The 13,848-nt window shown below is 40.4% G+C and overlaps 1 protein-coding gene across 4 annotated transcripts in view; it reads right to left on the reverse strand.

The window, feature by feature from the left end:
• spen (spen family transcriptional repressor) overlaps positions 1-13,401 on the reverse strand; it is a 52,137-nt gene extending 38,736 nt beyond the window's left edge. For 3 of the 4 annotated variants that reach the window (XM_020459554.2, XM_020459555.2, XM_020459557.2), the window contains exons 1-2: positions 13,031-13,401; positions 3,953-4,273 (exon numbers count right to left, since the gene is read on the reverse strand). In XM_020459554.2, the coding sequence (XP_020315143.1) occupies positions 3,953-4,273; positions 13,031-13,113 (404 nt within the window). In that variant the 5' untranslated portion in view covers positions 13,114-13,401. Of the gene's footprint in view, positions 1-2,190; positions 3,927-3,952; positions 4,274-13,030 lie in introns of those variants that run through there. The other variant, XM_031803464.1, reaches the window with a different exon arrangement.
• Positions 13,402-13,848: the final 447 nt, after the last annotated feature.

Here is a 13,848-nt window from a genome sequence, read left to right on the forward strand (position 1 = left end):
CGCATGTTGATTTTGTCCACCCACACCAGACAACAATCAGGACACGCTGGCTGAATTATCAAAAAGAACTTTGAACCAATTATATTAATTTGGAGACAGGTTGAAAAGATTTAGCTAGCTAACTTGCTGTTGCTAGCTAATTTGTCCTGGGATATAAACTTTGGGTTGTTATTTTACCTGAAATGCACAAGGTCCTCTACACCGACAATTAAATCACAAATAAAAGGGTAAACAGAGTTTGTTTCCAGTAATCTCTCCTCCTTCAGAATTCTTCTTCTTTGGACTTTATATAGAGGTTGGCAACCAACTTTAAGGTGCATTACCGCCACCAACTGGACTGGAGTTGGGACCTCAGCTTATCTTTCAATCACCTGTGTGGATATTTGCGCTGAAAAACCAATGAGGGGATGGGAGAAGCAGGACTTGCAGCGCGTCACAAATAGAAGCAAGTTCTATTTCAGTGCCTGGCTAAACAGACACTTGTTGACGCGCGCGAGCAGTGTCGGTGCAATGATAGAATAACGTGTACATTTATTTTGTAATGCCCGCGCACGTGACACGAGCGGTGTGGCCAGCATGTTAGATGATTAGTTACCCATTTCATAAGTATGAGATGAATCAGACTTATTGAGATGCAGTTTAGAATGTGCTGGATCTAACTTCGGTAACACTTTATACAGCCTAGTTTAAGATGGTACCTTTAAAAAAAACTGTGGTAACAATGGGATACGGTCTTTCTAGTACTTTTTGCACCTGAAGGAATAAAACAATTGGTAACTGCCTGGTACTAAATGGTAGATAGTGACACTTAAGTCCATGAATCTCAAAGAAACCAAATTATAACGACTAAAATAACTACCTGGTACATAAGCCATCTGTAAAATAAACCTTTACCATAACTTCCTTTCTGAATACAGTGATGAGTATGATGGAAGTTTAATGATACGTTTCAAAACCACACCTATTGTAGGGCACTATAAAATCTGTATTATTTATTGCGTAACTCTATTGATTTTTTCCCCAAATTCCATTTAGTTTTTTCAGGTTCTCTCTAGAAATCACTTTAATAGAACAATAACAAAATTGGATGTCCTAAGTCCACAACAACGCTCAAACGACATCAGGAGACCACTTTAGAGGTCTGGGAAAAATCTAAGAAAAATGTACATTTTTTGGAGATGTGGAGATGATACCCTTTAATTCAAGTCTGCACCAGCAAGAGACTTGTTTGGTTTGGGGTGTTTCTGTAGTGCACGTTATTACGGAGTTTGCTAAAAGCAACAAACAAAAAGATTGCCACTGGATTGATGCAAATAATCATGTAATTCTACAAGGCAGGCATAGGCTACTTTGTAGTTAACATTTAATTGAGAAAGCTTTTCCATCTACCAGAAGACTGTTATCATTAGCATTATCCCTAACAGCTACACAAAGTGGTAAACAAACAGAAGGGGGCATTCCCGCTTTGCCTCTTCAGAAAGTTTAAGGAAAATACAACTCACTGAAGCATTTTGTTCACGTCTTGTGATAATCTTGGGCAAAGCATGCTAGCAGATTGCCCAATGACTGGAAGTCTATGGGTAACGCCAGCTAGCATTGGCTTGTAAAACTACCTCTAACTTCCGTCATACTGGACATGGAGACATGAAAATGGTATGCACAAGTTAATCTGTTCCTGGAGATATCCTACTCTTTGGCTCAGAAGAAAAAGGTTCAGCCACTGACAAAACGAGACATTGCCATAGCCTTCTAAACATTGTCATAAACCCTTTAGTCATGACAAATCTGACAGTGAAATGTAATATACAGTAGCAATTCAAAGTAGGTTGAATCTAAATCTTATTTTTGTTAACACACACAACTATTAAATATGATGTAATCGTTCATTGTTTTTTAAAAAACATTCGAGGTGCATCCCTCTGTTTAGAACATTTGATCTGTGTCAATTTTTCACTCTCATTTCACTTAATGTGAAAAATGCCTAAGTAACAAGGTACTATTGACTAGGGGATTAGGAGCTGGGAAGTGGGTCGAGTAGGTTCAGGGTGAGCGGGACTGCCGGAAAAAGGTACATAATCTGCAAATAACAACAAGAAGCAATTTCTGTTAGTAGGAAATATGGAGAGAGACAGGGGTTCAAACTAGGGGTTAGAGAGAACAGCTAAAATACACAAGGCAGGATATACCAACCTTTTGAAACAGCGGTAACCCGATCTACAATTCCAAATACAATCTAGGGAGACAGAACTTTGTGAGCAAAAAGGAAAACTGTAGGGTTAGTATAAAAAATTATATATCCCGGGCAGGTTTATGTTCAAAATAGTCATCCTCATCAGTATGGTGGGAATCGTCACTTGCTTTGAGGGACTGGAATATCAACTAATCCAAAAATCTAATCCAATTGTAACAAGATTTTGCTGTGGTGGAAAATAGTCATAGGAAGTCAGACTAAACTATTCTTTCAAAAATGGTTACATAAAACATAACAGATCCATTTTTAAATGTTCATGGAAAATAGGCAACATAGTCCAGTCAAATCAATAATCTATATACAATTGTCCAGCTTCTGTAAACAGTGCTCTATTGATTCCCCATGAGCAATGAGTCTGGAACATCATGGCACACTAGTGGGAAAAAAGTATTTAATCTTTAATAGTCCGCCACATTCTATGTGCAAAATTGAGAAATTGTCCAACTAGATCCATTGAAGCAAAAATGATATTGTAATAACAGTTTATTTGTCAGTAGTAATCCATGTCTTAAACTCCATGATTCTCCCTCATAGGTACAGTTGCCTGAAAGGCAGTAGGCTAATTATTTGATGTTGACAGGATGTTTTCTTTTCTGATTATGAGAATAATTGTATCCAAGGATGGACAGATGTAGTTCCACATTCAGAAGGGAGGTAATCCACTGACAGAAAGCAGGTATCTCCACTGACATCCAGTCCCATGTTCTTCAGCCCCATATTTCCATGTAATTGTATTGATTTGTATGATTCCAAAATAATCCAATCCTCTACTACGCGATTCTGTTTAATGCTTCCCCCTACATCCATTGGAAAGTCTCACTCTTTCAAGAGCAAAATATAACAAATTATTTGAACCAACAACAAAAATTTGTTTGGATAAAAAAAAAAAAGTGTATAATTTGCTCACCCTTTGTCGTTTCTCTACAAAGTTGATCAACAGTTGAGGTCTCCCAGCATTTAATTCTTAAACCCTGATATCAAACATAATCCCATCACAAAACCGGAAAACCCATACCTTTATCGAATGATAGAATATCCTTTCGTGATTGGCCAGTTTTAATCCAATAGGGGAATACATATCCGGGTTAGGTTATCCACATGACTCCGGACCACAAGGAAAGCGCTGCACTTGAAAACACCACTGGAAGGGTTGCAGAATGATCGAGAACCCAATTTCTATTCATCCAAAAACTAGTTAATGAGTCTTAAAATGTGTAAATATGTATTCTTGGTCGTTATACGAAAATAGGGTGACCCATTAATCCACCAAGGAGGGCACGGTACTCCAGATCAGGGAGATCCCAGGGAAGGCCGCTGGAACAAACTCTCCCCAGCATCCATTAATCCCAGGAATGTTACGATATCCAATATGCCCCGTACTCTCCGCAAATGGGATATCCACCTCACAGGAATGTTTAAACTCACAAAGATAATCCCCAACAGTCAATACGCTATTTACCACACACATAGAAGTACAATTGTGTGCATAATGTACATACATGCCCATTTACAGTGTAGCTTGGTGTCTACCATATCAATCCATGAGCGATGGCAACGCTCTGAGGACTTTAGAAGGGATGCCTACTGATTTAATCCTGTTTATGAACCTGCTTATAAATTAATAGATGGAAAAATGCTTGGGGGTAAGGAGTTATCAGAAACCAAGTTCCCCCTGCCTTCAGAGAAACTTTGTCCACTTACCCGTCTAGTCTGCGCTCATAGCGTCCCTCTCTGCTGTGGAGAGATGCAGGGGGCCCATACACCGGGCCCCCTGCCACCCTTATGAACCCTGTAACATCCCGTCCACGAGAGCCTAAGGACAGGCTATCGTCCAGCCCTCTCACGGCACTAGGGATTGTGCCTGGCTCATTGTAATCAGTGCGCAGGTCTCTGTCCCCCATCTTGTTGATTGAATTATGTGCCTTCTGAGCACTTTTAATGTCCACAAAATCCACAAAGGCTGCAACTCCACCTTCTGACCCCCGCTTTGGAAGGACCTTGACACTCTCCACCCGTCCATATCTAGGGAGGAAATGGAGAATGAAAAGAAAACGGTTTATTTATTGATTTAAGTTGTATACCAATTGGAATGTCTTATTGGAAATGGAAACAAGTCAATAGGTAAAGTAGACCTATGAATTTTATAAAATTGAGACAAGGTGTGTATGTGCGTGCAGGGGGGTCCACAAAGGGGGGTCCTTACAAAATATTTATTAGGCCACTATCATTTCCTAACCTCACCAGGCAACAGTAACCAAGCAACTACAAATCTTGGCACATAGCACGATATACAGGTAACTGCCAAAATAAAGGAAACACCAACATAGTGTCTAAATAGGATGTTGGGCCTCATTTGCTTTGAGATCTGGTGACAAGCACACGTAGTTTAAACTTCCTATGCTCTTCGAGGCCCTCTTTCAAAGTCACTGAGATGTTTTCTTCTAGCCATGGTAGCCAAAGTAATGGGCAACTGGTCATTTTTATTCATGACCTTAACATCATGCTTATGTTAATTGCTTAAGGGCATTTCCATCCAAAACACATCTAAAACTCATTCTACGGAGGGCCGAGTGTTTGCGGGTTTCTACTCCTCCCTTGTACTTGTTTGATGAAATAAGGTCACTAATTGGTAAGGAACTTCCCTAACCTGGTTGTCTGTCTTCATTGAAAGGAAAACCCCAAAACCCACAGACACTAGGCTCTTTCATAGAATGCGTTTGACCCATGAGCACTAACATGTGAAGTTCATAGGAGAATGTCAAACGAAAGCTAAGAGTATGTTTTACAAATATATGTGATTTGTTATACAACAACCAACAGCTTTCATTTCTGGTCAAACAGATGGAAAAGGGGTCTTTGACAACACCTACCAAAAAAAGTCTTACGGTATAAGAAATACATCAAAACACAATAAATGTTGAAGACCCCTGACAACTAATATCAACACTTCTATTTAGTTTGAGAAATTATTTGCCTTCTGTAAGTTTAAGAAACATTGCCTTGTGCACATATCTTTAAGATATTTTCTAATTTCTCTCCCTCATGGGGGAGGATAATGAAAGTTCATAGAAGCAACAAGTAAAGGTAGACTGCCGATTAGTTATAATGATTTTACTGATAAAGTTTATGAATTATTAAGTGATTAAAACTCAGAATTGTTACCAAATCAGTATCGGAATTACTGCAATTTAATTGGCTACAATGGGAAATCATACTAGAGACAAACCACAGTTGGGTCACCTGCTACTGTACTCCCTTCCACTGGCATACTGTTATGTTCAAGTCATAACTGTTCTGTTTCTCTTTCTGTCTTCTGGTGGCCAAAGCAAGACTGTGAAAACCATCTGGACAATCTCTCCCTTCTTTCACTTTCAAGTTAAATGTTACCTCACCCAGCTCTTACTGGCACCTACCATGACACCTATCCTAGTTACATGTACTGTAACAAGCATCCTCAACTACTGAGCACCAACCAACGCTGGACTTCAAAAAGTAGTTTAGGTCAGTCCACCCTGGCCGGACCAAATCTGAACCAATCACAGACATTTATGTTTCACAAGTTTGGACAGCACCGTAGAGAACAGAACAGTAGAGCAGAGTTCAGTACAGTATAATGTAGATAGACTTTAAAAAGGTACTCTACTGTGATGTCCAAACTTGAGAAACATAGATGTCTATGATTGGTCCTGACCAGACCAAATCTGAAACTAACAAAAGTGTTCTTGTTTTGTGGCAGAACTCATTACAATAATAGCCAGCGTGTCAAATAATACCCAGATATGCAAAAGAAGAATATTGCATATTTATACCTTTGTGTACCATGATACATTACCATGAAGTAAGAGAATGATATTCATATCCGTAATTAGGCATTTCTGTATAATACAGATCAGAGACCCATGATGTAATTCCGTTACCGGATGTGAATCCACTTCACCTACCATAGTTCAATAGCCAAAAATAATAATCATGAAACACAAGGTGTCACGTCATAGCTGACACCCCATTCTTTCTGCAGACATCTCTGAATCTTAATTCGGGGCAGATACTTAAGAGTTTTTGGAAAACTTAGTCCCATAAACTGAGGGAGATTTTACTGTAATTCTGTTATCAAACTTTGCATCTGCAAAGTTCCTCCACTAAAAGTGTTTTTGTGAAATGTCCTGTTTAAATTGTTCAACGTAGTCCTTGTTCATCGAGTTGTATGGTTTGTTAAACTTTGTTTGACATAATTTTAAAGCTGAAATGTTTCAATTAACTCAGGAACCACACCTGTGTGGAAGCACCTGCATTCAATATACTTTGTAGGCCTATCCCTCATGTACTCAAGTGTTTCCTGTATTTTGGGAGTTACCTGTACATACAGTATATCAAAAGAGAGTACACCCCTCACATTTTTGTAAATATTTGAGTATATCTTTTCATGTGACAACACTGAAGAAAGGACACTTTGCTACAATGTAAAGTAGTGAGTGTACAGCTTGTATAACAGTGTAAATTTGCTGTCCCGTCAAAATAAACACACAGCCATTAATGTCTTAATCGCTGGCAACAAAAGTGAAAATGTCCAAATTGGGACCAATTAGCCATTTTCCCTCCCCGGTGTCATGTGACTCGTTAGTGTTACAAGGTCTCAGGTGTGAATGGGGAGCAGGTGTGTTAAATTTGGTGTCATCGCTCTCACACTCCCTCACTGGAAGTTCAACATGCCACCTCATGGCAAAGAACTCTCTGAGGATCTGAAAAAAATAATTGTTGCTCTACATAAAGATAGCCTGGGCTATAAGAAGATTGCCAAGACCCTGAAACTGAGCTGCAGCATGGTGGCCAAGACCATACAGCGGTTTAACTGGACAGGTTCCACTCAGAACAGGCCTCGCCATGGTCGACCAAAGAAGTTGAGTGCACTTGCTCAGTGTCATATCCAGAGGTTGTCTTTGTGAAATAGACGTATGAGTGCTGCCAGCATTGCTGCAGAGGTTGAAGGGGTGGGGGGGTCAGCCTGTCAGTGCTCAGACCATACGCCGTACACTGCATCAAATTGGTCTGCATGGCTGTCGTCCCAGAAGGAAGCCTCTTCTAAAGATGATGCACAAGAAAGCCCGCAAACAGTTTGCTGAAGACAAGCAGACTAAGGACATGGATTACTGGAACCAAGATAAACTTATGTGGTTCAGATGGTGTCAAGCGTGTGTGGCGGCAACCAGGTGAGGAGAACAAAGACAAGTGTGTCTTGCCTACAGTCAAGCGTGGTGGTGGGAGTGTCATGGTCTGGGGCTGCATGAGTGTTGCCGGCACTGGGGAGATAGTTAATTTAGGGAACCATGAATGCCAACATGTACTGTGACATACTGAGGGCAGTATTCCAACATGATAATGACCCCAAACACACCTCCAAGACGACCACTGCCTTGCTAAAGAAGCTGAGGGTAAAGGTGATGGACTGGCCAAGCATGTCTCCAGACCTAAACCCAATTGAGCACCTGTGGGGATTCCTCAAACGGAAGGTGGAGGAGTGCAAGGTCTCTAACATCCACCAGCTCCGTGATGTCATCATGGAGGAGTGGAAGAGGACTCCAGTGGCAACCTGTGAAGCTCTGGTGAACACCATGCCCAAGAGGGTTAAGGCAGTGCTGGAAAATTATGGTGGCCACACAAAATATTGACACTTTGGGCCATATCTGGACATCTTCCACTTAGGGGTGTACTCACTTTTGTTGCCAGCGGTTTAGACATTAATGGCTGTGTGTCGAGTTATTTTGAGGGGACAGCAAATGTACTGTTATACAAGCTGTACACTCACTACTTTACATTGTAGCAAAGTGTAATTTCTTCAGTGTTGTCACATGAAAAGATACTCAAATATTTACAAAAATGTGAGGGGTGTACTCGCTTTTGATATACTGTACATTCAATTTCATGTATTCTAGTTATGAGAAAGGTCCCTTAAGTTATTCAAAGATGGAACTCTGAGGTCTGCACAATGCAGCATATATACACACACGTGAAATTTCCTGGTTTGCTCTTCCGGGGCCTCATTTATAAATATTGGGTACGCACAAAATATGCCCCAAAATATGTGTGCGCCTGTTTTCACGCAAAAGTTGGCATTTATACGTTTATACGTTTCAAGTTAACGCTGAGGCGTATTTCTGTCTGTAATAAAGTACTTTTGTGGTGGGAAAAAAACTGATTGGCTGTGTCTGGCTCCCCAGTGGGTGGGCCTATGCCCTCCCAGGCTCACCCATGGCTGTGCACCTGCCCAGTTATGTAAAATCCATAGAAAAGGCCCCAGTTAATTTAAAATTGACCGATTTCCTTATATGAACTGTAACTCAGTAAAATCTTTGAAATTGTTGCATGCTGCATTTATATTCTTGTTCAGTATACAGTACCAGTCAAAAGTTTGGTCACCGACACATTTTTCAGTTTTTCTTTATTTTTTTACATGGTAGAATAATAGTGAAGACATCAGAACTATGAAATAACACACATGTAATAACCAAAAAAAGGTGTTACAATATATTTCATATTAGAGATTCTTCAAAGTAGACACCCTTTGCCTTGACACGCTTGGCAAGTCAAATCTCTCGAGTAGACAATATTTAATTTAAAAACATATACATTTTTCATAACCATTGCAGAATAAATTCCTCACCTTTTCTGGCCATGTTGAGACAGCAGAGTTCAAATTCCCGAAGTAGCCATACAACAAATGACCATGTCCATCTCTCATTTAAATTGGGCCTATTAGAAAGGATATTATAATTTCAAGCTTTTGCTCTATGCATCGGGCAGGGAGCACAGTTTATAGTATACAGTAGAATGTAATAGGTGAACAGATAGTGGTAGCCTACACACTTCAATGCAAACTAACTAGGTCTACCGTAGTTTTCTTCAAAGCAGAAAATGTTTCAGAATTCTCAGACAGTGCAGCATATTTAGGTTAGGGAAAAAGTGAATGCAAACATTGCTGCATTCAAACGATTTGTTAACAGGTCCACAACAATTTGCAATCAGTATTTATGCTGCAATAGTTTGTGTCAGGGGACTAGGGTCAGTCTGTTATATCTGGAGTATTTCTCCTTTCTTATCCGATGTGAATTTATGTGTCTATCCCTCTCCCCACTACCTGGCCTGATGACTCCTTGCTGTCCCCCAGTCCACCTGGTTGTGCTGCTGCTCGTTTCAACTGTTCTGCCTGCGGCTATGGAACCCTGACCTGTTCACCGAACGTGCTACCTTGTCTCAGACCTGCTGTTTTCAACTCTCTCGAGACAGCAGATGCGGTAGAGATACTATGAATGATGAGCTATGAAAAGCCAACTGACATTTACTCCTGAGGTGCACCCTCTACAACCACTGTGATGATTGTGATTATTATTTGACCCTGCTGGTCATCTATGAACGTTTGAGCATCTTGGCCATGTTCTGTTATAATCTCCACCCAGCACAGCCAGAAGAGGACTGGCCGCCCCTCATAGCCTGGTTCCTCTCTAGGTTTCTTCCTAGGTTCCAGCCTTTCTAGGGAGTTTTTCCTAGCCACCGTGCTTCTACACCTGCATTGCTCGCCGTTTGGGGTTTTAGGCTGGATTTCTGTACAGCACTTTGTGACATCAGCTGATGTAAAAAGCGCTTCATAAATACATTGGATTGATTAATTGAATACAGCAAATGTCACTGGAAAAAAAAAAACGTTCTGCCAACACCTCCAAATAAATTTTAATCAAGTTCGCCATTGCCTTTAGATACGGTCTTGGTCTAGTTCCAATACTTCCAAAGTATACAGGCTGGTTTTGTCACAACAAAATATTAATTATGGGCGTGTTTCAGGCAGCGTTATAATGCCCGTTAACGCACGCACTTTTTTTTATGACAGGTTTGATTTATAACGGGAAACATGGGGATGTATGGCGTGCGCCATGTAAACAATTCTCAATATTTTTGTGCTCAGATGTTTCGTGTTAATTTACTTAAAAGGTTATAAATGAGGACCTAGGGCTCTACACTGAGCTTTGTTGTTGTTACAAGGAGCACGTGTGCGCGTAAGTTGAAAAACTTAGCTGCACACAAATACATGCACAATAAAAAATGAATGCTTGAATCCTTCATTTGTCTAAGCGCACTGGTGCTCCTAAATTAAAATATCAGGTCTGAAAGCTATATATTTTGGCGCATATAAGAGTAAAATGGTCGCACTGTGGAGCCCTCCTCTTGCTTGTGGGTGCAAACCCGATGCATTACGCAATATGGGATCATTTCACTGTCCTTCCAATAAGGCTTGCTAAAGAGAAAAATAGCTATATGGGCTTCTACATTTTAATACGGAAAGTGCAACTGTTTTATGCAAGGAAAATTAAAGTTTATTTCACAGAGGAAAAAGTGATTTCAATCGTTTCCCTGGATATAGCCTATAATTAAAATGGGTTATTGCCTTAAAATGTATTTCCATTGTAGCCTATGGCGTCTATAAAACAACTGAAATATTACAGTTACGATGTTATTTCTGATTCGAGTTATTTGTCAACGTCTTGGGGAGCTTAGGCTACTCAATACAACACTTTTTTATATTCAGGGAGAAAATGAAAACCACAGAACACACATCTATCTATTTCTGCTTATTGTCCGACCGACACCCAGAGAATGCCCATAAGTGTAGACTCTAAGGTATGCCAGTTCCCACATTGAATAGCCTCCGACGCCATTTTAGAAACCCGTTCACACTGCTTACTCATTCTGCCGTCCCCCATCTTCAATGACTCCTATCACACACTCAGCTGTCATGCACCTGCATACGCTGTCTGCTTCTTTGTTTGTTACAATATAACCAGAAGCTGCTTGACGAGCAGTGAGCACCCGAAATGTTTTTCCATGCGCACTCATTACCTCGATGAATGCCTCATCTTCAAAACAAAATCAAAATGTCTGATCAATTGTCAAATGTTTTAATAGTCTATGCATATTACATTTCTATGACATAATGCATTAAAGTCATAAGGATGACAAATGCACCGCAAGATTTGAAAAGCAGATAGGTTACCAGAATTCCTGCATGCATCTGAACATAACATCAAAGATTAAGGATTAAATTAAATGAAACTAGGCCTAAATGAGCATCCGTTTGAGATTAACCTACAAAATACAGTCAGAAATTGCCAGTCATAATGGTCTGATGAGAATACGCTGTTTGTCTCTATAGCAAAACCTGCGCTGGAAACCGTGGCAGAAATAGGCCACTTAGGACATACAGCCATAATGTTGTAAATTAAAAATGCAGCACTTCAGCTAACGGAAAGAAATAATACGGATATCGCGTATTTTAATTAGGCTACTCCTCCTGCCTAGGCTCGACAGATAGGCGGCCTGTTTTTTCTTTGACAGCCAGTAGGAACTAGAGCGCACAGTGTCAAGACAATAACCAAATTTAGCCCAATTCAGATGTTGGGAAATGTTTGTTAAATGCACAAAAGCAATATAGTTTACCATCCATCACACAGTCTGATTTGACAAAAAAAATTTAAATGTGAAGTAATAATAATGGAGCGATGGCAATAAAATCGCCCTTTACATTTCAGAAGTGAAACATAATGTTCCAATAGCCTATAGTTTATATAGGGTTAGCTATATCGACAATCATGTAGGCTAACAATAGGGAATATGATCAGTGCCTTATAATCACCGTGATTCTTATTCCTACGTTGACAGTTTAATTAGGGCTTATGGTCGTCATTATTGTCGTTTGTTTACACAATTTATGAATGCAACCAATGTAAAGAAGGGGACAATCTTGAAATTGTAGGCTGTTACCTATAGGCCTACGAAATGTTAGGCTATATTACTCATTTGAATAACAAATCATAGCAACCATACATGCATTCAATTAACATTTCAGTCTATTTTGAAAAACATGTTGATTGTCAACTGCTAACCACTGACATTTAATTCCATTATTTGGCTAATTGACGCCAATAGTCACACACAGTATGATGCTGCTGGCAAGGCAGCTCTGCATCACCTCAATATTTTTTTACGTTGCAGAGCCTCAGCGGAACTTGACACTTTGAAACTACTTGAAATTTGCAACAAATGTTGCGGTGGGGCCCAGCAATGGCAGTTGATCTCACAATGAACCATCACTTGGCTGAACAGCGAGCAGTTGCATCAAGGAAAAACATTGATGCGAAGTAGTGATTAACATGCTTGGAAGGTGTGAGTACATTGCACGTGGGCAGTATGTTTTGATTTTAGAACTATGATTGATTGCTGACAGACGTCTAGCCACTGCATGGCTCGTTACAATTCCATTGCTGGAGACACTCCACAACTGGCAAGTTTTAATTAGGCTATACCATGGCATAACTTTGAAACAAGCCAAGTCGCTCGGTCTTAACACACCGCAACCAGCAGGCTGCTACAGTGGCACGATTGTTCAGTGGCGCTAGCTAGCTGTTTTCTAAAGTAATTAACTAGCTACCTAAGCTATTTCTAAGTCCACCGCGTGTGAGAAGTGGCTTGCAAGACCTCGAAATCCAGGTAAATGGGCTATAAGATAGCAATTGGTAAGCTCATGTTATTTAGTTAGTTATAATATCTATCTTCCTCTTCACCCGAGTTGTTTGCATTGGGTTGCTGGTTTGTTGGCAGTGGGTTAGCCAGGCTGTCACTTGCCTGGGCAATTCGATCCAGAATTGATCTCCTTCTGATTTAAGGGGAATCAGGCAGACAGATGCTGACAGTTGTGGGATAACGTTACTCGGTGAAATATTTGGCGTTACTCACCGTTTGAAATGTTCAATGATCTTCTCCTCTCGTACATTTTCGGGTAAATTTCCCACCCATAAATGTCTGGTTTCCCGGACCATACTGTGCGCTCCTGTCCCCCGATCATACAGATGAGTTTGATGTCCTTATCTTCTCCGATACAAAGTAAAATACGTTGTGAAATTGAGCGCAGCGAAGTATTGTGCGTAGATCATCGACTGCATGTTCTGACCCAATGTAACCATTGGGGTTCAATTCTTGCACGCTGTTTGATTCCCTTTGCTGTCTAAGCGCGATCCGGGCTTACGAGCACGCGCTGTATTACTGTTCCCGTGACTAGGCGCGTCCCTGACACCATGCGACCCTTTGGCTGTCGAAAGAACGCTTGTAGCTACCTAAAAAAGATGCAGCAACCTTGCTCGTAATGAGGCGCACACAGCGCACGCGTGGCACTGTGTGAGAACTATTTTTTTCGCTTTCAGACGAGATCGCCTTTCGTCTTGCGCATGCGTGGGTATCGATGTGTGAGTTTGGGGTTTGGGTAGGAGGGTGTGAATAGAATGTTTCACAGAGACAGATAGCACCTGGCAAGCAGTCCTACAACAGGCCACTGAAGAATGTTTTACTTTGTGACATTGAACTGTGTCACAAAGTATACATAAGAAGTGGTATTAGAAGAAAAAAAATAACTGTAGGCTTCAGTTGCTATTCAAAGACCCAAATGAGAAAAACAAACAATGGAGAATAAAACATTTATTAGACATTTGTACTAAGCTCATACGGTATTTATAAGTTTATAGAAATGTATTATTTTCAAGAATGACAAATTCTTGAAA

Source organism: Oncorhynchus kisutch, linkage group LG24, assembly GCF_002021735.2.
Source record: "Oncorhynchus kisutch isolate 150728-3 linkage group LG24, Okis_V2, whole genome shotgun sequence".
Classification (NCBI taxonomy): domain Eukaryota; kingdom Metazoa; phylum Chordata; class Actinopteri; order Salmoniformes; family Salmonidae; genus Oncorhynchus; species Oncorhynchus kisutch.